The sequence below is a fragment of the Carcharodon carcharias genome, chromosome 13 (assembly GCF_017639515.1).
Source record: "Carcharodon carcharias isolate sCarCar2 chromosome 13, sCarCar2.pri, whole genome shotgun sequence".
Classification (NCBI taxonomy): Eukaryota; Metazoa; Chordata; class Chondrichthyes; order Lamniformes; family Lamnidae; genus Carcharodon; species Carcharodon carcharias.
In genome coordinates this window covers 4,674,959-4,698,364 of record NC_054479.1, presented here as the reverse complement: position 1 = coordinate 4,698,364, position 23,406 = coordinate 4,674,959, and the positions used below count along the sequence as shown (strand labels likewise).

The 23,406-nt window shown below is 39.4% G+C and overlaps 1 protein-coding gene across 3 annotated transcripts in view; it reads right to left on the bottom strand.

Annotated features, from left to right (window-relative positions):
- The window catches only part of LOC121285580 (splicing factor SWAP), a 109,750-nt gene that overhangs the window by 4,401 nt on the left and 81,943 nt on the right, over window positions 1–23,406 (bottom strand). For 2 of the 3 annotated variants that reach the window (XM_041202150.1, XM_041202151.1), the window contains exons 17-18: window positions 18,153–18,341; window positions 138–210 (exon numbers count right to left, since the gene is read on the bottom strand). In XM_041202150.1, coding sequence (XP_041058084.1) covers window positions 138–210; window positions 18,153–18,341 — 262 coding nt within the window. Of the gene's footprint in view, window positions 1–137; window positions 211–1,402; window positions 4,855–18,152; window positions 18,342–23,406 lie in introns of all 3 variants that reach the window. The other variant, XR_005944720.1, reaches the window with a different exon arrangement.

The window sequence follows — 23,406 nt, the reverse complement described above, 5'->3', positions numbered from 1 at the left end:
CATTACTGCAAAAAGGGGAAGACCCACTACACCTTCTCAAGAGCAATTAGTGATAGGCAATAATTGTCAGCCTTGCTAGCGACACCTATATTACAAGAATAAATAATAATGAGAAAACTAGTATTATGAATTCATACCTGAGTTATTTTACTCTGCATTGTGGATAGCAGTTCTGGAGATGCTGTTTCATCCTTTTCCTGAGAGCCGCCCCTAAATATGGAGGGAAAAGAATTGTATTTTGATATTTTTGCATTGAAAATGAGGTCATTTGTATGCAATGTGCATAATGCATTTTGCAACAGGAACCCAATTCTACGATATCAGAAAATATCTGCCACTCCTTCATCATTCACACAGCGCTTAGTATCTCTGGAGCCCACCTCATTATTTTCTTCTTGAAACCTTCTGCCTTTAATGTGTCATTTCTACCATGCTTGCCAAATAATGGTAAGGAAACCAAAAATGCAAGATTTACAACAAGCACTGTGCTGCATGGTGGAAAATGATCTGGTATTAAATTTAAAGGGCATAGTTCAATCTCAGTTCTATTGACAATTTGAGCTTTGTTCTCAGTTAATGACAAATGGGTCTTTGCTGGCCATCTGTTATTCACATTTACATAATACAAAGCTGGAATAATGTCAACAAAACACTTTTAGAACAGAAAAGCGAACTTTCGGTCAATTTTAACATGCCAGCCAAGTAGAGTTGTTTAGCCTGTTCATGTGACTATATCAGTTGAAACTCCATGGCTTGACACACAAACAAAAATTGCAAAGTAATAATTCGTTAGTTTGGGTACACTTATCAGCAAGTGAAAACATTTAACATTAAATGCAGAACTTATCAGCATCAATAAATATTAAAATGAACAGAAAATGCTTAAAATTAAATTACTAATTGAGTACAAACCTAAATTGAATTTCTGGTACATTACTGAAACATTGAATGAGAAAGAAAATACTGGGGGGGGTGGGTGCAGGGGAAGAGAACTTGGCAGGCCCTAAAAATGTTTGGTTAATGTGGAAAACAAAGAGAACTGTATTGTAACACAAAAATGGCAAAATCAGAATTGATAGCAAATGGGATTTGTGCTAATATTTGATCTGGCTAGTGAAAATATTTTAACATTGATTCGTCTTATTAAAAATAATGGGAGGCACAGTAATCGGATCCTTTTGTTGTAATTTGGGTATATTGCAAAATTGAACAGCTTACCCAGGTTATACCTGTCCAATTAAAAATATATATTTTATCCCATTTTAACTTGTTACATAATTTGCAAACAGGCTGCTAGAGGGTAAAATTTTGTTTCAAAGGACATTTTTGCTATCTCTCCACCTTTCACCATACCCCACTAATTAATAATCATATCTGTTATCAGCAAAGTTAGGTGACCTACCTCTAGTAGGGTCTTCTCCATTCTTCAAATGAAGTTATCTTTCACATACCAATGAACAAGCCCAGTTGAATGGAGGGGAAAATAAAGCAGAGGGGCAATGTCCCTTCACAATTTGATTTGATGGTCAAATGGCCTTCCCATTCTTTACAGTATATAAATTTCACCCTGGAACATTCCTTTAGTTGTTTTCAAACCAAGGAAGTGGTGCCAATACAGCTGAGACAGCTAGTTAATTATTTTTTATATTTATAAAAAGCACAACAAGCCCATACTCCCAGATCAGGGGACAAAGGAGGAAGAGGGCAAAACATTGGTATCTGGAGGATAAGTCAATCAAACAAAATAAAATAAGACCCAACCAGAGGTAGGTCAAATTATTTTCTTCTTCCATTCATTATCCTCCATAAACCAATTAATTCTAATCTAATGATACTGCTTTTCACTGCGATACTTACATCTGCATCCTGGACCAATTTCCCCAAGTTTGCATTCCCTTTGCTTAGTGAAACTATCAGCACTGACCACAGTAATAATAGTTTTGCAGATACTATATTAGAGCACTTGCTTTTAGCTCTAGTCAGGTCTTCTTTGATTCTCAAAAACTGGTTCCCCATCCACTGCAGAGGCAACAATGCTTAAACAAATTTCAGAAAACATTTAACCAGCCATTTTTTATTTAGCATATTCTGTCAATATTCAATGCCCATAACTTGGGGGTGCAAAGAATAAGATAAATCCTGAAGAAGAATAAATTTTGGAAAGTAATTATGGAATTATTTTGGGTCAGATCAGACGATGGAAATCTCTACCTCATCAGAGCTTTAAATAGCCATTCCACAAGCCTACAGAATTCCATGATTCATAAGGCGGGTTTCTGCAATCTTTGCAGCAAAGATCTGAACCACAAACACAGTTTGTGGGGTAGCCTAGTTTCTAATGTTTCTTTCATAAGAGGTAAATTCACTGAATAGTCTGTCAATGAATGGTCAAAAGATGAATAGAAACTTCCAAAGCAGCTGTATAAACTGGTATAGAACCAGCTTTGATTCAGCAAAGTTAACTATTCAATAATGAGGATTATTGTAAGTGGAATGAATCCTTTCAGCTGGCATCACATGCTTCTGGAGGCTGTTATAACTTCCACTACATAAAGCGATGTGCTTTGTGTCGGTCCTTTTTAATAAACAAGCTCTCATAAAGGATGGCTGAGAAGAGTTGCAAAATCCATCTCTCCACTTCCAATTCAGGAAACTGATCATTGCAACTGAAATGGAAAATGGAAAAGTTGCCCTTTGCTTGAAGTGATGTAAGAATCGCATCTTAAGTGACCAGTTGGAAATCTTCACATACTTTTATTCCTTGACTTTCTGAGATAACTTGGGGAAGGTGGGTTCAGGATGAACAAAAAAATAGCTGAAATGCTCTCTCCTCCTAAGAGAAGGGGAGGTTGTAGAAGAGTTGCTGCTTTTAAGCTGAACCCTTGCGGCGATCAGAGTTTATTACCAACAGATCCACTTTTGAATAATTCTAACTGTATATACTCTTGTGGATGCATCCTATTTTGGCTAATGAACTTTAATCTCTGAAGCAATATGGGGGGGTTGAGAAGGCTACACTGTGGTTATGACATCTGTGCCCAATCTGAAGCGTCTGGTAGAAAGGTCATAATTAAAGCACATCAAATTGCTCTTCCAGAGATGTAGTGAATGGTGCCCAATAGGAGGCTCTGAAACAACAAACACTAGTCATCCAGCTGGCGGTCCAGTATGTCTGTATGCCATCTGCACTGGGGAATGGTCCAAAGACAACGTTTGTCCAGCAAATGGCATTGGATCTTTCTAAAGAACAGTAAGGAGGTAAGGTTGAGGCTGCATCTGTATCCTGAGAAAATTTAACTTCAGAAATACACCTCAAAAACAGTGCTAACATAAAGTTCTGGTCAACACGACTGTACAATACCATCAAGTCTCTGAAAACTTAACTACAGTGGATCAATGTTATAAAAACAATTCACTGCAACCATCAAGCTGAGACCTGCACACCCTGGTTCAAATATCCCAGTGATGCCTGACTCTGCACAGTTATATAGGTCAAGTGCTTCGACAGTCTCTTTCTGATCAAGTATCAATGACACTTAATATTAGCAGATAATATATGGTATGTTACCATTCTCGTGTGAAGGGTCCCCTATTCTTTCATGCATCCAAAACTAAGGATCCTCCATCTGGGTTGTATGACTCTTACTATCTATAACTTCAGTGGTATCTGGAAATCTGTCAAGATTTCACTACAGGCATAGTTTGAAAGACAGTGTTGCCTGATGATCGCTATAATTCATCAGCTCAGATTTTCCAACCAAGACCAGGGGAGCTCTAACATGGCATTGCGGTTGGTGACTACCACAAAGCCCAAGAATATATGAGGTTTGAGCCTATGCTCCCATTAATTTACAAATATCTCAAGTTGCTGAAAGTAACAGAACTCATAGTACCAATGGGGCAACAGTGCTACAACTGACTCTTTTCAAACTCCAGACTTTCAAACATTAAAGAATTCAACAAACAGATTTAAGCAGTAACACAACTAACTTTCATGAGCTGGATTGTAGACAACCCTTCTAGAGCATCAAAAAGTGGAATTCCTTGAAAACCATCAAGACAGGTTTCATTAAGAAACTGCCCATATCTTGAGCTGGGTTCTTTAGCGGTAGGACCTTCAAGGCGTATGTAACTTCAGTATTTATCGGTTCCCAATCCCCGGTTGTTAAAGAATCTGAATTGTGTGGAAAATTGCTTTATTCATTCTACCACCCAATCTGACTCTACTTAGGCCCTGGCACTGTGAGGAGCATATGTCTTCAATCAACTTTATGCCTTTGGATCACAATTTCCCATATCAAGTCAAATGATACTGAAAGAAGTTTAGAAATTATGCATATCAGTTCTCCTAACAAAAATTATCCAAAGCCACAGGGGTTTTATCTTGACAACAACCAAAGGTCTAAGTTGAGGTTGCTTCACTTGCCCCCGAGTTACTTTACTTGACTCTCATCAAGAAATTGTTCTTAGCACAAATTAACAAAAGAAACAGATGCACAAGTTATGATGCAGCTAATGCAGGGAAGGCAAAACCTAATTGCTGAGGTTGGACCAGAGGGTTAGGAATCTCCTCAGGGTCCACTGTACCAGTGTTAGTTGACTGAAATGGCACAGAGGACTTCTCAGGTAAAGCCCTAGACCTGCTTTGTTCCCTAGACCTAACATGGTCAACCCTCTGGGAGTGCTTCTTGAGCTTTTATTTTTTTTTCCATAATGGACAGGACTCCCTGGGCTCACTCATGGCATGTCTGGTGCTGTATAGGCTGGCATTCCTGTATTGCTCTGCGTCGAGGCCTGCCATCCAATCTTCTAAAATTTGTTTCCAAGTTCTCAGTCTTTCTTTCTAGGTTCTGCCTGAAAAGTTGGTAGTGGGTACAGGATAATAAATTGAGTCCCATGAGAAGGCAGAGGAGGCAGCGGTCATAGTGGTCAGAAATCAGGAAGGTCCAGTGACACTTGCAGCAGATTTTAAACCTTAAAAGGCTCATTCAAATCTCTTGAAGTAGATCAAGGTGCGGAGAAAACACCCCGATACTGGTGGACTCCACTGATACAGCATTCATGGGGAATAAGAAACACAAGGTCAACTACTAGAACAATAGCACTCCAATGCAAAGAGAATAAAGGGTAGCTGTGTCACCGGAACATCACAGAAGTCTTCTGCCCTCTGCCGCATATAGCCCCCGCATATATATAATTGCCATCTTCAGATCATTACATTAGAAATAAAAATTCACAATAAAACCCATCCAGCCATCCTATAACCTGATTAACACATAATGGTACAATCAAATACAATATTTATCCAAAAACTGGATAGCATGACACAAGGTTAATGAGAGTTGGTTGTTGACTGGATAGAAATTATAATCAGTGTAATCTGAACATGCATCCCTGAGAGAAATTGGCAATGTTGGATTTGCACAGGCTTTTTAGATTACAGATGTTTTGTAATATGTTTCAATAGGGCCAAACGATATCGACCCTGTATTCTTATAACTTTATGACATATTCAAAATTTGTTTGCACTACTGAAGACCATTTTTAATAGCAGCAGTGTACAAATCCAATGGATGTCATAATGAAGTCCAAAATTTGAATTTATCATATATTTATCCTATTCTTAAAATATAGTTATCTAATGCTCCTGTTACACTCAGGAACGGAATATAATCAGTACTCGCAGAAAGCGCATTTCCAGACGGCAAAAGGGAAATAGCTGAGCCATTCACAATCCAAGTGTTATAAATGCTTTTACATACGGAATAGCCAGCCCCAAGCTGCCACATAGGAGCTAGTGGATGAGGTTGCATCAAGGGCTCAAGCACCTTGAAATGCATTGAGGCAATGACTTGCACCCCTCATTACCATGTTGGATATGTGTATGGTGTGCAAGTCCAGGGAAGGACTGCAAAAGATGCAATCATAGCAATGTAAGTTTATAAGGATGGACAATCGACTTCATGGCAAAATAGTTTTACAGAAGCAATAATGTACTTAAGTAGCAGATTTCCTAACCAAATGCATGCTTATTATTTTTCCTATTATTTTACTATAGGAACGTGATGTGCAAATATGATTATCAAAAAATGAACGTTTACCTATTGCCTGCATTACCAAGTAGCTTCATTCATTTTCCAGTCTTAAAAAAAGTGTGAATAAACATTAATAAGGAGTAATTGGAAATGTTCACATTTCTATTTGGCACAACTGTCTCGTTAACAATAAAACAATCATCATCCTCCAGCCACTTTGTAAAATCCACCTAAAAGGTGAAAAGCTGAGCTTCTGATGGAAAGTAATATTGGTTAAGGCCAAGATTTTGCGTTGTAAAATCCAATTACTGTTAATGTTCACAACTACCAGGGCAATTTAGACTATCTCCCATGGATTTGTGTTTTCCTCAACCAGTGAAGCAGTGCAACTTCAGTGAAACAAAGAACAGGCAGTTATCTAGAGCTTGTGGGCTGTAGTAAGGGAAGACACCGTTAAAGAACAGGCAGTTATCTAGAGCTTGTGGGTTGTAGTAAGGGAAGACACCGTTAAAGAACAGGCAGTTATCTAGAACTTGAGGCTGTAGTAAGGGAAGACACCGTTAAAGAACAGGCAGTTATCTAGAACTTGAGGGCTGTAGTAAGGGAAGACACCGTTAAAGAACAGGCAGTTATCTAGAACTTGTGGGCTGTAGTAAGGGAAGACACCGTTAAAGAACAGGCAGTTATCTAGAACTTGAGGGCTGTAGTAAGGGAAGACACTGTTAAAGAACAGGCAGTTATCTAGAACTTGTGGGCTGTAGTAAGGGAAGACACCGTTAAAGAACAGGCAGTTATCTAGAGCTTGAGGGCTGTAGTAAGGGAAGACACCGTTAAAGGTTAACCATACAGGAGCCATACTGGTCATATGATCATCTCACACTCTCAACAAATCGACATGAACCATGCCAAAGCGGTACAAAATAAAGAAAGGAACAATCAAATTTTGAGACCAGGCTGGAGTATATACATAGTAAGACCTGAGTATTCGCCGGTTTGAGGAGTCAGCTTTAAACTTTAATTAGCCACACAGAAGTAGCTTTGTCACAAAATGTAAAGCAATTACCTAGATTGGGAGGAATGTTCAGTTTATCACTGGTTAAAGCTTCACAATCCAACAAATTGATACTTCCATTCCAACAAGGAAATATGTGATTGGTGAAAATTCCATAATAATTTTCTGAGATAACCAGAACACATGGAGAAATTTCAGACATAAATTGGTGTGGCTTGAAAATTGGCCTGAATGCCAAGAGCAAGGTGCATCTGGGATCTCAATGAGGTAAAATAAGAATGAAAAATGTAGCAACATTGAAAGCAATGTAACCTTTACAGGATTACCATCAATAGGAAATTGCCCAGCCTTGGACTGGTTATTTTTTTAAATAATGGCTTCAGTTCACTATGTGGAGAAGTTGAAGAATCGCCGATTAACAACATTTTGGATGCTGCACACTATAGTTAAAATGAGAGGCAACACAATTGTTGACTTTTTTTTCCATTTGTTCATGGAATGTGCACTTCACTGGCAAAGCTAACATTTATTGCTCATCCCTAACTGCCCATCACCACCTGGAAGTTCCCCTCTATTTCACACACCATCCTGACTTGGAAATATATTGCTGTTCCTTCACTGTTGCTGGGTAAAAATCGTGGAATTCCTTTCCTTACAGCACTATGAGTGCACCTACACCACAGGGACTACAGCGGTTCAAGAAGGCAGGTCACCACTTCTCAAAGGCAATTAGGGATGGGCAATAAATGTTAGCTTAGCCAGCAACGCCCACATCCCATGAATGAATAAAAAAAAATTGACTGAGCAGTGAAGAAACAGCGACATATTTCCAAGTCAGGATGGTGTGTGACTTGGAGGGGAACTTGCAGATAGTGTTCCCATGCATCTGTTGCCCTTGTTCTTCTAGGCGACAGAAGTTGTATGTTTGGAAGGTGCTGTCGAAGGGGTCTTGGCGAATTGCTGCCGTGCATCTTGTAGATGGCACTGCTGCCACTGTGCATTGGTGATGGAGGGAGTGAATGTTGAAGGTGGTGAATGGAGTGCCAATCAAGCAGGCTGCTTTGTCCAGGATGGTGAGCTTCTTGAGTTTTGTTGGAACTGCACTCATCCAGTAAGGGAAGGATATTCTATCACACCACTGACCTGTGCCTTGCAGATGGTGGAAAGGCCTTGTGGAGTCAGGTGGTGACTTATTCATCTCAGAATACCCAGCCTTTGACCTGCTCTTGTAGCCACATTATTTATATGGCTGGTGCAGTTAAGTTTCTTGTCAATGGCTACCTCCCGGATGCTGTTGTTGGGCGGGGCGGGGGTGGGTGGGGCGTGTGTGTGTGTGTGTTCAGTAATAGCAATTCTATGAACGTCATGGGGAGGTAGTTAAGCTCTCTTGCTGAACATGGTCCTTATGATGCACGTATTGCCTTACACTTACCAGCCCAAGCCTGAATGTCGTCCAAGTCTTGCTGCATGCTGGCATGGACTACTTCATTATCTGAGGAGTTGAGAATGGTACTAAGCACTTTGAAATTATCAATGAACATCCCTTATGTTGGAGGGATGATCACTGATGAAGCAGCTGAAGATGGATGGACTAAGGACACTGCCCTGAGAATTCCTATAGCAGCGGCCTGGGGCTGAGATGATTTGTATCCAACAAACACAACCAACTTCCTTTATTCTAAGTGGGCAGTGGAGAACTTTCCCCAATTCATAGTGACTTCAATTTTACTGGATGCCTCGATGCGACACTTGGTCAAATGCTGCCTTGATGTCAAGAGCAGTCATGTTTACCTCTGGAAATCAGCTTTTGTCCATAATTGGGCTGAGGATGTAGAGCTGAATGGTCCTGATGGAAAACAAACTGAGATTCAGTGAGCAGATTATTCGTTAAGTGTTGCTTAATACCATTGTCAACAACACCGTCCATCACTTTGCCAATGATTCAGAATAAATCGATGGGGCAGTAATTGGCCAAATTGAGTTTGTCCTGCTTATTGTGGAGGGGACATACCTGGGCAATTTCCCACATTTTTGGGCAGATGCCATGTTGTAGCTCTACTGGAACAGTTTGGTTAAAAGCACAGCTAATTCTAGAGCACAAGTCTTCAGTATCTTTGCCAGGATGTTATCACGACCCGTAGCCTTTATTGCACTCAGTGTCTTATGCAGTTTCTTGATACCACCTGGAGTGAATTGAATTGGCTGGTATCTGTGATGCTGGAGACCTCAGGATGCCAAGATTGATCATCCACTAGTCACTTCTGGCTGAAGATGGGTGCAAATGCTTCAGCCTTGTATTCTGCAGCAAAGTTCTGGGCTCCACCATCACAGAGGATGGGGATATTCATACAGCTTCCTCCTATGAACTGTTTAATTGTTCACCACCATTCAAGACTGCATCATTCTTGCATGTGGCAAGATTTCAGAGCTTTGATCTGATCCACTGGTTGCAAGATCACTTAGTTGTATCTACAGCATGTTGTTTAGCATACATGCATTGCTTCACCAGGTTAGCACCTCATTTTCAGGCATGTCTGGTGCTGCTCATGGCATGCTCCCCAACATTCCTCACTGAGCCAGTGTTCATCCCCTATCTTGATGGTAATGGTAGATTGAGGGATATGCTGGGCCATGAGGTTACAGATTGTGGTTGAATACATTTCTGCTGCTGCCAATGGCCAATAGTGCCCCACGGATACCCAGTTCTGAATTGCTAGATCTGTTCTGAAAGAAGGTAGTGTCCCACAATGCTGGACCTTGTCCCGCATAAGGACTTACAGTGGTCAAGCTTATCTATACTAACATGGATAGCACATCTGACAGGTAGGTAAGCAAGGATGAAGTGAAGTAGATTTTCCCTTCACGTTGGTTCTCTTCCCACCTAACGTCCAGTCTAACAGATATACCCCACAGGACTTGGCCAGCTCGGTCAGTATTGCTGTTACTCAGTCACTCTTTGTGATGGGTATTGAAGTTCTCCAGCCAGAATACATTCTGTGCCCTTGCTGCCATCAGTGCATCCTCCAAGTGATGTTGAACATGGAGGAGTACTGATTTATCACCTGGGAAAGGGTCGTAGGTTTCGGCAGGATGTTTCCATGCCCATGTTTGACCAAATGCCATTAGGCTTCAAAGGGTCTGGAGATAATACTGATAACACCCAGGCTACTCCCTCCCTTTTGCATAACACTGTGCCACTACCACCTCTGATGGATCTATCCTACCAGTGCAACAAGACAAGACATGGAACGATAGGGGAGTTTGGAACATTGGCTTTAAGGCATGATTTGGTGAATATGACTATGTAAGGCTGTTGCCTGAATGGTCTGTAAAACAGCTCTCAGTTTTGGCACAAGTCCCCAGATGTTAGTGAGGAGAACTTTGCAATGTTGACTGGACAGGGTGTGCTTCTGTTGTTTCCAGCATCTTAACACTGAATAGTCTGCCCATTTTTCAAAATTTTTTTAGCCTTTTTCATAGTGGTTCAATACAACGGAATGGTTTGTGATAGGCCATTTCAGAGAGCCTTTAAGAGTTAACCTTGCTGGACGACAAGAATAGCAGATTTCCTTCCCTGAAGGACATTAGTGAACCAGATGGATTTCACGCAATCAGGTCACCATTACTAGTACTTCTGAGTCCAGATTTATTTAATTAACCAAATTTAAATCCCATGGTAGGAACTGAATGCATCTCCCCGTTGCATTATCTAGGCCTCTGGAATTTTAGCCTAGCAACATAACCATTATGCTATCATATCTGTGGTATTTGGGAATGGTTTATGGCCCAAATAACAGACGGGAATGGAACAGAGGCACACCTGGATAACAGAAACCATAACATTGTGAAATTTCAATTAACCTAGATTAAACTGTTATTATAAAATTAATACCCAGACTAAACAAGTGTGAGCTTAAATGGGTTTTTATAAAGTCTCTAGGGAGAGAATTGAAGCCAGCTATTGGAAAAAAAATGTAAAGAATAAAAGTATTCATATGGGCAAGGATGGAATTAAAAATGAACGCACTGTGAAAGCCAACTGTGACAGTAAGAATGTCTATATTAAAATATCAAGATGATTATCAAAAGAGAATTGAGAACCCTTAACGATATAAATAGAATTGAAATTGAAAATGAAGCAAAAATAAACTTAATAAATTATCCATTTCTGGAAGTATCTGTAAGAGACAACAAATGAGGTTCTACAATTAAACTCAATTGACTTTGACAAAGCTTGCATGGAAGGTAGACCCCAAGGGCACTGGGTAAGGCCAGTGATCAAACCTACTTATTGCTAGCTGTTATCATGAGGGAGTGAATAATTAAAGGTGAGGTCTCACTAGACTAGAAACAAGACAACACATCAGTGATTTTTAGAAAAAGGCAACAAAACAAACTTGGAGAACTACAGCTCAATTGGTTTCGCAACAATAACTGGAGAAATAATATAAGGGACAAACAAGGATCATCTATCTGAAAGTAATCTAGTACATGATAGCTAACATTTCCAGAAGAAGGAGATCCTGTTTAACTAATTTCATTGTTTTTTTTTGGGAGGAGATTACACTTCAGTTGATCATGAGATAACGTACAATTTTTTTTCAAGAAAGCATTTGCTAAAAGTTTTGAGTCAAATGCTCTTACAGAAGGTTATGACAGTTGACAATAAAGGTACATGTTGCTGGTGGATAAGAACTGAATGAGAAAGGAAGCAACAGGTAGTTGATACAGACTGCTCTTTAGAAGGAGATATCCACTGAACAGAAGAACCCAATGATCAGAATCTTACTGATTCTAATCTACATAAACAACTTGAATTCAGATATGAAATGCCAATTGGTCAAATTTGCAAATGGTACTACTAAACATTGCTTCAGAGCAGAGGAACTACAAGAGGGCTGAAACACTGTCAGTGAGCAGAATGATGACAGCTGAAACTCAATTATAGTTTGGAAGGAAAATGTGGAAGGCATTTAATGAAATAGTACTGAAGTAGTTTGGAAGAGAGAGAGACGGAGAGGGAGAGGGAGAGGGAGAGAGATCAGGAATTATTCACAATGCTTACCATGTTCATTGTGTAGCAGCAATGAAGTGGAATGCTGAGCTATACTGCCACATCAATAGATTATTACACAATCATACTGAAGCCATATAGTCAGGTCTCATCTGAAGTAGTGGGTTCAGTTCTGGTAACTGAGGCGCACAAGGGAAATGGCAAACACCCAAGTTCTGAAAGTAATTCAGAGGAGGGCCACGAGGCAGGCTCCTCCTGTTAAGAGTTAGAAGGAATGTTAGCAAAACTTGGCTTTCCCAAGCCTCGAGGAAGGCAAAATGAGAGGCATAGAGCGAATGAAGAGTGTAGGTGAAATAGAAGAGATTAATTCACAGCACCACTGCAGCTTCAATTACAGTCGAACAACAAGGCAGCACACTGGTAAAGTCAGTGCTGATATTAGGAAGTACATTTTAGCAATCCATATTTTCAAGAACTATATACATTTTTAAAAATTGGAAGGTCATTGGAATCAGGACACTTTCTTAGGAACTGACCTGGAGTTCCTTTTTTTTTTAAATAAGGCTATAAGTTCACCTTAGACTGTGAGCAGCCTGCCTTTTCCAAGAAATCACATGACTTCAGCTGAATGTCCAGCAAGACACTTAAGTAGATGAGAGCTATTTGCTTATTTGAACTTTAATTATTTTTTAAAAAGTAGTTTTTTTTCCAGCAATTCAAGGCTGAGGCCCTTGATTTTCTGGAAATTACCTGACTGAAATGAGTTTTTTGTTCTGAACTTTTTTTTTGGACTCAGTTTTGAGGAATAAGCAGAGAAGAAAGGCTGCCCGAACTCGCTCTCTCCCTGCCTTGTGTGAAATATAGTGTAGTTATTGGTATCCAGCCAGGAACCCTCATCTCAGTATAACTCGTCTCCATTTGGAAATCTGAAAAGCTGAGATGAGAAAGATTGATCTGGCTCTATTCTCTGAATTGGCTCTATTCTCCTTCATGCCGAAGCTCCTTTGGAAAAAACGTTCAGACAACGACTGACCAGACAGTCTCCGCAAGTAGGAACACAGCCAATTGACAGCATTAAAACCCTTTAGACTTTATCCCTTTCCATAAAGTTTTCCAATTGGCCAACCTCTGCAGAGACTCTATTAGTTTTGTCCTTTGTTCTGTGTGTCAAGAAGATACAATAATGTTATTGGAAACTACAGGAAGTTACAAAGTGAAGTGAAAAGGGGGCAATTTGCATTTTTAAAGAAACCATTCAAAAGAATGGGTGAAATATCACACCTAGCCAGAAGATGCTAAACAAACAATGAGTTTATTTTTTCCAAAGCTTACTAATAAAATTGGTGCTATGAAAGGGGTTTTATTGTTAGTATTGTTAGAAGAGGTGAAGTTCAAAAGACCCAGTGATACAATGAGAACTTGCATTCAAAGAGGAAAATATGTATAAAGGAAGAAAAGGCTGTTAGTAAAGGAGGAGGGATTTTAAGATCGAAGGCCTCCAGCCTGTAAGCTTCAAGTCATTGTCTGCAAGGGCCCAGAGCTGAAAGAAACTCATTTAGAATGCAACTGTCCAGAGTGTGCTTTGCCAGGGGTCTGTTTAAATCTGTGTGTTGTACTGTTGCCTTAACGGAGGTGTAACTAAGAGTCATGTTAATATGGGGATTTTTTTGTAATTATTATACTCGTAATTTTGTGGACATATTTATGTGCTTACAATCTTTCTTGTACTAACAAATGTTTAATTTAGTTTTATAAAACCCTCTTGAGACTCGGTGGTCTTATATTTAAAGCCTCCATCCTGAATCATACAAATTGCAAAATATGTTATGACAGTTGTTCCAAGTTTCCCTCTGGGATTGTAACAGCTCAGCATTTACCATCGGCTGTGTCATAATGTTTGTGTTGGGATTTAAAAGGGGTAGTTAGTTACACTTTTGGACTACAAACTTTATGTTAACCTGTTTTTTTTCAACCAAAAGTTTTGCTACATAATAAATCAATCATTGAGTTTATTGAAACAAGCTTGGTTAAAGTCTCTTTTATTCTGTTTCTGGCAATAGTGAAAGTAAAGATTTGACCCTTTTGGTGAGTGAATTAAACATTTACACTTATGTTGTGACCTGTGCAGTAGTGGGGCTAGAGAAACTGCAATCCTCCAATTCAGGTTGTTACAATAACTGGAAAAATCCTCCTGATAGGGTTTTCTAGGCAAAAACTCTTAGATCATTCAACTGGCAATGATGGCAGGACTGAGAGTTTTTATTGAGAGGATTTAAAAAGCAGGGTGTTCTCTTTCATCTGTACATATCTTTGTGAAGTGCTAAGATGACATGAGTAGTTTTATTATTGTATTAATATACTCAAGGTCTTGCACAAAAATAGCTAAAAAAAAAAGCATCACCTTCGGAGAGGGCCATTCAACCCCTTGAGTCTGCTCCATCACTCAATTAAATAATGGCTGCTCTGGGTTGGTTAGCTAACAGGAAACAGAGTAGGAATAAATGGATCATTTTCAGGTTTACAAGATGTAACAAGTGGAGTGCCACAGGGATCAGTGCTGGGGCCTCAACTATTTACAAACTATATCAATGATTTGAATGATGGGGTCGCATGTATGGTTGCTAAGTTTGCTGATGACAAAGATAGGTAGGAAAGTAAATTGTGAAAACGACATATGGAGTCTGCAAAGGAATATAAATAGATAAGTGAGCGGACAAATATTTGGCAGATGTAGTATATGTGGGAAAATGTGACCTTGTCCACTTTGGCAGGAAGAATAAAAAAAAGCAGCATTTAAATGGGGAGAAGTTGCAGAACTCTGAGGTACAGAGGGATCTGAGTATCCTGGTACATAATCACAAAAAGTTAATATGCAGGGACAGCAAGTGATTAGGAATGCAAATTGAATGTTGTCTATTATTGCAAGGGGAATGGAATATAAAAGGAGGCATGTTTTAGTACAATTGTATAGGGTATTGGTGAGGCCAAATCTAGAGTACTAGGTACAGTTTTGGTCTCCTTATTTAACAAAGGACATAATTGCATTAGAAGCAGTTCAGAGAAAGTTCACTTGATCATTTCCTGGTATGAAGGGGCTATCCTTTGAGGGAAGATTGGACAGGTTGGGCCTGTATCCATTGGAATTTAGAAGAATGAGAGGCGATCTCATTGACAGGTTCCTGGGATGGCAGGTTGTCGTATGAGGAAAGGTTGGGTCGACTAGGCCTTTATTCACTGGAGTTTAGAAGAATGAGAGGAGATCTCATTGAAATGTATAAAATTCTCACAGGGCTGGACAGACTGGATGCAGGGATGATGTTTCCACTGGCTTCGGGGCTAAAACAAAGGGTTGAGATCTCAGGATACAGGATGGGCCATTTAGGACTGAGATGAGGAGAAATTTCTTCACTCAGAGGGTGGTGAACCTTCTTTATCACAGAAGTCAGCGGACGCCAAGTCACTGAACATATTTAAGGAGGAAATGGATTGATTTCTAGACACAAAAGACATCAAGGGGTATGGGGAGAGAACAGGAGCATGGCATTGAGATAGAGGATCAGTCATGATCATACTGAATGGTGGAGAAGGCTCAAGGGGCCGAATGGCCTACTCCTGTTCCTATTTTCTATGATCTTATTGAAACAAATGGAATTCTGGGGGGACTTGGCAGGGTGAATGCTGAAAGAATATTTCTCCTTGTGGGAGAGACTAGAACTTGGGCACACTGTTTTACAATAAGGTGACTCCTATTTAAGACAGAGATGAGAAAAAGTTTCTCACCGAGGGTCGTGAGTCTGTGGAATTCCCTTCCCCAGAAAGTGGAGGAGGCTGGGTCATTGAATATTTTTAAAGCTGAATTAGATTTGTGATTGACAAGGGAGTCGAAGGGTATGGGGGTAGGAAGGAAAGTGGAGTTCAGGCCACAATCAGATCAGCCATGATTTTATTGAATGGTTGAGCAGGCTTGAGGGGCTGATTGGCCTACTCCTGCTCTTAATTCGTATGTTCCTATGTTCCATAATTCTTAGGCTCCATATCCACTGATATCCCTACCTAACAGAAATCCCTCAATCTCAGTTGTGAAAACTCAAACTATCCCAGCATCCATAGTCCCTTTTGGGGGAGGGTAGGGGCAAAACAGTGGCGCATTCCAGGTTTCTACCTTATGTGTGAAGAAGCATTTCCCGATTTCCCCAAGTGGTCTGGCTCTAAATTTTAAGATGATGTCCCATGGTTCTAGATTATCCCACCAGAGGAAAGAGTTTCTCTGTGTCTACCTTATTGAATCCTTTAAACAACTCAGTGAGATCACCCCTTAGTCTTCTATACTCAAACAATGCCATACTAACATTTGTTCCTATTCTAGTCTTCAATTATATATCTTGCATGTTTACTCATTATTATATTTTTTTTATCTGCTTTCTTGAATAGTAAATTTACCAGTTTTCTTGTGCCACCATCAGTCAAACTGTTGGAACTGGGATCTAGATCACTGAAGATTAAGCCAAAAGCCAGCTTTTCAGCCTAACTCAAGATCGATGTCAGCAAAAAAAGCTTGCATTTACAAACCTTTTACCAGTACAAAAATGGCACTTAAATATTGCAGAAAATGTGAGCAAGTATCTGTTATGCTTTTCAGTACGATGCTGGTCAATAAGACAGCAGCAATGCCACAAGTTTAATATGATTACAAACAAATTATGTCACTATTCCTTCACTGTCATTGGCTCAAAATTCTGGAACTCCCTCCCTAACAGCACTGTGGGTGTGCCTGTACCACATGGACAGCAGCGGTTCAAGAAGGCAACTCACCACCACCTTCTCAAGGGCAATTAAGGATGGGCAATAAATTCTGACCCAGCCAGCGACGCCCACATCGTGTGAATGAATAAAAAAAATTAAAAGGTGAGATTAAAAGAATTCCATAGGTGTAAGTTAGAATGTGGACTTCTCTTCCGTAAATGCTTGTTGAAGCAGGAATGCTTTCACAGGGAATAGAACAGTTTCCTGAAAGGGGGAATATTAAAGTGTACGGGGAATGAGCTCGAGCGTGGGATTAGACTTGGTGGGTCACGTGGAGAAAAACAGAAGCTTAAATGAGCTAAATGGCTAATTTCTTGTTGGAACATTCTATTAATTACATGATGATAACCCTTGTTGTTTAACCTGAAGTAGTTATGCATCTCTCAGAACATTGCGACATCAGAATACAATTTATCACCAATTTTTGGACATTAAACAGGACCCATTTACAAGACATACGGATTTCAAAACCAGTTCTTGACATTGCCAACCAAAGCCAAACAAACACAAAATGACACAGAGTTCAACCAAAGAATGTAAACACAAAAATAAGTAGATTTGGCCATCAGAAGCCAAAATCCTATAAACTTTATAATGACCTTATTACCAACACTAAAAAATATTGCGAAGATTTAGATCAATGAAGCTGACCCAAATGAACATGAAAGAATGACTAAGTGTTAGACCAACTTTTTTCCTGATCTACTAAGAGAAGTGATCTCTGGTCTGATAAAATTTCACAGTAAGGCTCCAAAGGCAATATGGATGAGCAAAGACCACATCACCAACAGGACTCCTGTATGGTACCAAATTCCTAAATGACTCATGTCCCGGTGATTTGCTCTCTTATTCCAGATGACAATCTACTTTATATAGAGAAATTAACTTGAAAGAATTTTAGCTTTGATCAAATATATAAATTGAATTTAAAAAAATAATTTCTCACAGCGGTGATAAAAAAATGTATTTAGCTAATTAGGGAATCAATCAGTTGGAAGAACAGTTAAGTGAGCCTACAGTGTAGCACACATAGCCTAGGATGAGCAGAGAGACAAGGCTGTACATATTTCATGTCACACAACTACAGCACGCTTGGCCAACTCATGTGGATGTTACTGGCTGCAATGCTGCTCCATTTCAGTGGTTTTAAAAAGATGTGAAAAAACTTGGGTAAGCTTATAGTGTATGTTGTTGGTGGTTCATACTGTACTTCCAAAGTCTAACCTAAATAACACAGCTCACATAAAATATAGCTTTATGTGTTATAAGGATGAGAAGAACACAATACCTTGAATGATCTTGACTGGAACCTCTGCTCTCTGCTGGAGACAAACTGGTCGAATGTGCTGAACTTCTTGCTGAAGACTTCATACTTGACTTTTTCGGTGATAAAGATCGCGAGCGTGAACGGAAAGTTTTTCCTTTTAACTTGGGATGAGATTTTGAACTCTTTTTCTTCTTCTTTTCATATGGAGACCTGAATGAGTCACATTTATACAAAGCAATATTGGAGTACAGCATCTGTGAACATGAACATATGAACTAGGAGCAGGAATAGGCCACTCAGCCCTACTTGCCTGCTCCACCAATTAAGAAGATAATTATTGATCCGACTCTAACTTCCACCTAATCCCAGTAACACTACACTCCCATACACATTAAGAATCCATCTTCCTCTGCCTTGAAAACATTCAAAGACTCTGCTTCCACTGCTTTTTGAAGAAGGGAGTTCCAAAGACACTCTACCCCTTAGAGAAAAAATTTCTGCTCATCTCTGTCTTAAATGGGCAACCCCATATTTTTAAATAGTGACCCCGAGTTCTTGATTCTCCCATGAAAGGAAACATCAATCTCCCACAATGATCATGTCCTCTGTATAAAGCATATAAAGAAAGTTATCTCAGGAGGTAATTTACCAAAACTTTTGCCCCACATATGCAATTTTCCTCACCATCAAGATTAGTGATTAATTAGTGATCACATGTATGTTTTAAGCTCTCTAATTTTCATCTCCCTTCTCCTGAAAAGATAAGTGCAACAGCCACACGTCCCTCCAGTATGTTCATGTCTACACTCACCATGAGACTATTGTTGGCAGACCAACAAAGACATCAAATCTGATGTCTAATATCACACTCGCTAAAATCCCATATGTGTATATGGGACCACCAGTTAGGTAAAGAAAGAGAGCCCAAGGCTATTCTCAATGCTTGCTAACCTGAGGAAAGAAACTATAATTTAGGTGTTTGTCATGGCTCGGTAGCAGCACTCACACCTCTTGAATTTAAAAGGCTGTGGGTTCAAGACCTGAGACTTACACACAATTTATCTCAGTGCATACTGATGGAGTGCTTCATTATGAGTTTAACATCTTATATGAAAGGCAGCACCTGAAGTCCCACCTTCTCTTTCAGGGGATCTAAAACATCCTATTTACAGAGAAAGAGAATTCAGGAACTTGTGACCTTGCGGAGCAATTAAAAATTAGAGATCAGCAAAGCATTCTCTCACTCCCTACCCTACCACGTAACTGTCTTGTGGAAAAAATAGAAGCATATTGAGTTAAAAGGATGGTAGTAACTTGGGTAATTGTGTAATGGTGAATGAATGGTTTCCTGACTGGAGGAAGTATGCAATAGGGTCCCTCAGGGACAGTAATAGGGTCATTGCTTTCTTATTTATAAAAGGGCTTAGGCATTATTATAATTTCAGTCTGTGGATGATGCAAAGCTTGGCAATATAGCACTCTCCATGTAGCCAATATTTATTCCTCAGCCAACGTCACTAAATCAGATTTACAAGTCACTTAACAAAATGTTGTTTGTGGAAGCTTGCTCTGCATAAACTGGATGCCACATTTGTCTACGTTACAACGGTGACTGCACTTCAAAGATAATACATTAGCTGTGAAGCACTTTAGGGTGCCCTGAGGTTGTGGAAAAGATGTTATGTATAAGCAAGTGCTTCTTTCTAATGCTCCCGTCAACTGAGTTAAAGTAATTCAGCAAACATCTAACTAGAAATTCCTGGTTGGTCTCATTCAGCAACATAACAAACTTATCCAATGAAGTGACAAACTGAAATGTGTACTGTAGGGTTTAATTCAGATTCTATTAGCTAGTGCAAAAGGAGATCAGTGAAGAACTCTAGAGAAGAATCCTCTAAAAGAAAAACTAGGTCCTTGCACCATCATCGTTCCTCTTCTAATATTACCACTCCTGCCTTCCACCCAAACACAGGCCTTTCCTGTTGTTCTTCCTTCCTCTGACTCTTTTTTCCCGGATTCTGTACTTGCTTATTAATGGTAAGAAGCATTATAAATGGTAACTCTTCAACAACTTCTAATTCTGAAGAAAGGGTGTCAATTACAAAATCTTAAATCTTGCTGCCTGAACATTTCCAGCATTTTCTGTTTTTATTTCAGATCCAAGATAATGTTTTTTTATTTAGGATGTGAGTGTCACTGGCATTTATTGCCCATCCCTAAATGAACCTATTTTCAATGAAAGAACTGTCCAGGACATTTAGATGCCGAAAGTTCAGACCAATATTTACAAAACAAACTGTGATGGCTTTCCTAGCAATGATCCTTGTGAGATAATCAAACATTCTCAGTGCATAAAGAACAAATTAGAAGATAAAATGATCATAACTGCTAAAGGCAAAAAGATCATAGCAGTCAATGATATGAAATGTTAAGTGTTAAATGCTTTTCAATGGGTAATTTAAAACTTAAATAGTGCTCATTGTGAGCAGTTATATTTTCCAAATAATTTTGCTTGAGTAACTTTTCATTTAATGCATTAGAACCATTTGTGTTCTGATTTTTTTTTGACTAAGCCAACTGCAAATGAGAATTCCATTATACGATATCTAAAATTTAAATCTTGAAGTGCCCATGGTAATTCTACTGTATGAGCAGGTCAAGTACTTTATATTTCCTCTATTGGGTACAAGGCAAAAACCTGAAGCAATTTACAGGCCTTTAAATTTAGCTTCTTTTCAAAATAAATCTGAGGCCAATTGGCAAGGCTGTGATGGAAACATAAATGTGAATTTAAATTGTTAATAGCATAAACAGCAGTAGAGGTATCTATCTGTAGTCTTGATTTTTCCTTATGATAAAAAGCTGATTAAATGGAACAGCAGAGTTAGTATTTACACCTATATTTTAACATTTTTGACGGCTTAATAACACAACAGGTGAAAATGTTATTCTTTCTTCTTTCACAAGTATGAATGAATGAAATTGCTTCTCATATATAAAACTGTTGTGTGAGGAATGGGAGAAGCATTAAATTCCAACAGATCTGGCATATCCAATAATACTTCTGAAACAACTATCAATTGTCTCTTATTCCCTCAGTTATAACCGTTTCCCATTCAATCTTGATCATATTGGAAAATAGACAGTTCAGACATTTGGGTTTGTAAAATATTGGTAAAGCTCATAAGGGGTAAAGTTCAGAAGGAAATGTCTTACATCACCATTTTGGGAACAAAGGAGATAAGCTTAACTTTATCAATGAATTTATGGTATTAATATACTTTGCTGAAATCAGAACTTAGTATACAATTGCATGGCCTTGAAGGAGCCAGGGACAAATGCTGTGCAGATTCTATTCATGTTACTACGATTATGTCAACCTTACTTAAAGCGAATCCCTCAGAGAAAAATGCAACACTTAAAGCATCTCCAGTATAATGTACAGGATAGAGGAGGAATACCAATGTAGCTCATCCATTGCAACCACTTCCTAAATGCTCCCAGGGTTTTTGTCACCGTGACCCTTCCAAGTCCCATTTCACTGACATACCAACAAGAAATGAAAGAAATCAAAATGTGTACTTCAAACTTTATTCTTTTTTGCTCATTTTAAAAAGGACTTTTGCTGAACCAAAAAGTTGGCTGCTACAGGTCATATAACTCAAGATTGGTCATCTGGTTCTGGAAATCTCTAACAGCAGTTACAAGACAAAAAGAATTCCCACTCTCATCCTTGTGAAATCTCACACCCCATTGTAGGAACACATTATAATCATGAAATCAGGACCTCGCAGGCACAGAAACTCATTGTTCCTGCAGGGTCTCTAACAGCCCCATCTCACACCTGGGACATTCAAGCTCCATTTCAAAAAGGAACCTCTGAAGGGAAGTGGACGTCATTTGCATCTTTATAAGCTTCCCCCGCTAGCAGAGTCACAGGGTCTATCAAGACAATGGCTACCCAAAACATGGTCATCAGTATGGATGGTGACTCTTTCAGAGGCTAAGGACTGGGACATTAGTAGCCATAAAACAAAAGCCAGATCCAGACACCAGATAAGCATCACTTTTGAAATCATTGTGGAGAAAGGGGGTCACATGACTCAAGTGACCATTTTGAAATCTCTAGATTCAGTTTAGAACTGAGAAACAGGCAGGCTGCTGATTTACCTCCAACCTGAAAACAACAACAACAGGGGCTCCCAGGTGACCAAGCAACCAGCAACAAATCTCAGCCCCTCGAAGCCTGTTCACCTGGAAGCCACTGGCCACTGCTTGCCAAACATAACAAGTCTCTGAATATCAATCTCATCTTGCTGTACCATCCTCCACTTTAAAGGAATTTTGTGCTGCTGTCCTCAACCAGGGAACCACAAATTGGAACCTCTCTCCAAAGAAATCCCCCTCTGGATTTCTGGACTCTGAAAAATCACGTGAACTAATATTTATTTCTGTGGCTCTTTCGTTATCCATAGTTGTAAAACTCCCTCTTTTTCTACCCCCGCCACCCCCGCCGGTACTGTATATACATGAGTGAGGCTGCGAACATCCCCCCTCCCCCCGGGTTCGAACACGTGAATAAACTAACCTTGAGTTAATCATAAAGATAGTTTGTTGCGAGTTACTTATAAAATTGGATCACACAAACTGAGGGTTTGGGGAAACACGCTATAGCCTAGTTTTAAAACAATTCAAAATACCTCTGCTTGCAGATGGTGAGAGGATAAAGCAGCTCAGTTTGTCTCTCTCTCTCCTGTCCGTAACACCATTAAGAACTTCCTGACATCAGTCCTAGAAATGTAGTTTATTTTCACGCAGTGTTCAGACTTATTTTTCCTGTCCAACATACATCTTTTACAGTTTATAAGCAACAAAGTTTTGCTGGTCTTTCCTCAAACCTTTGTCCTCCAATGCTAGAGATCAGTCTCAGGGCTTCTCTCAAATGCTTTTGGGGTCTAAAATTGTCTCTTCTGCCTAGGTGAACAGAAATGGGCATAGTACTCAAGGTGTCATTGGACCAGATCACTGTATAATTTGACCATGGTTACCCCTGTCTTTGATTACACAGTTCAATGATCTATTCACTGATTGCGGATTTACATGGTCGTTAGAGTCAGTCATTATGGCACTGAAGGAGGCCATTCACACTCTCGAATTCATACTAATTCAACTTAGATATTTAAATATCAATAATGGATGATAGATTCATGCAGCCCATTTCTGTGTTCGTGCAGAAACCCCATTACTATAATTGAGACATTAGGAACACTGTAAG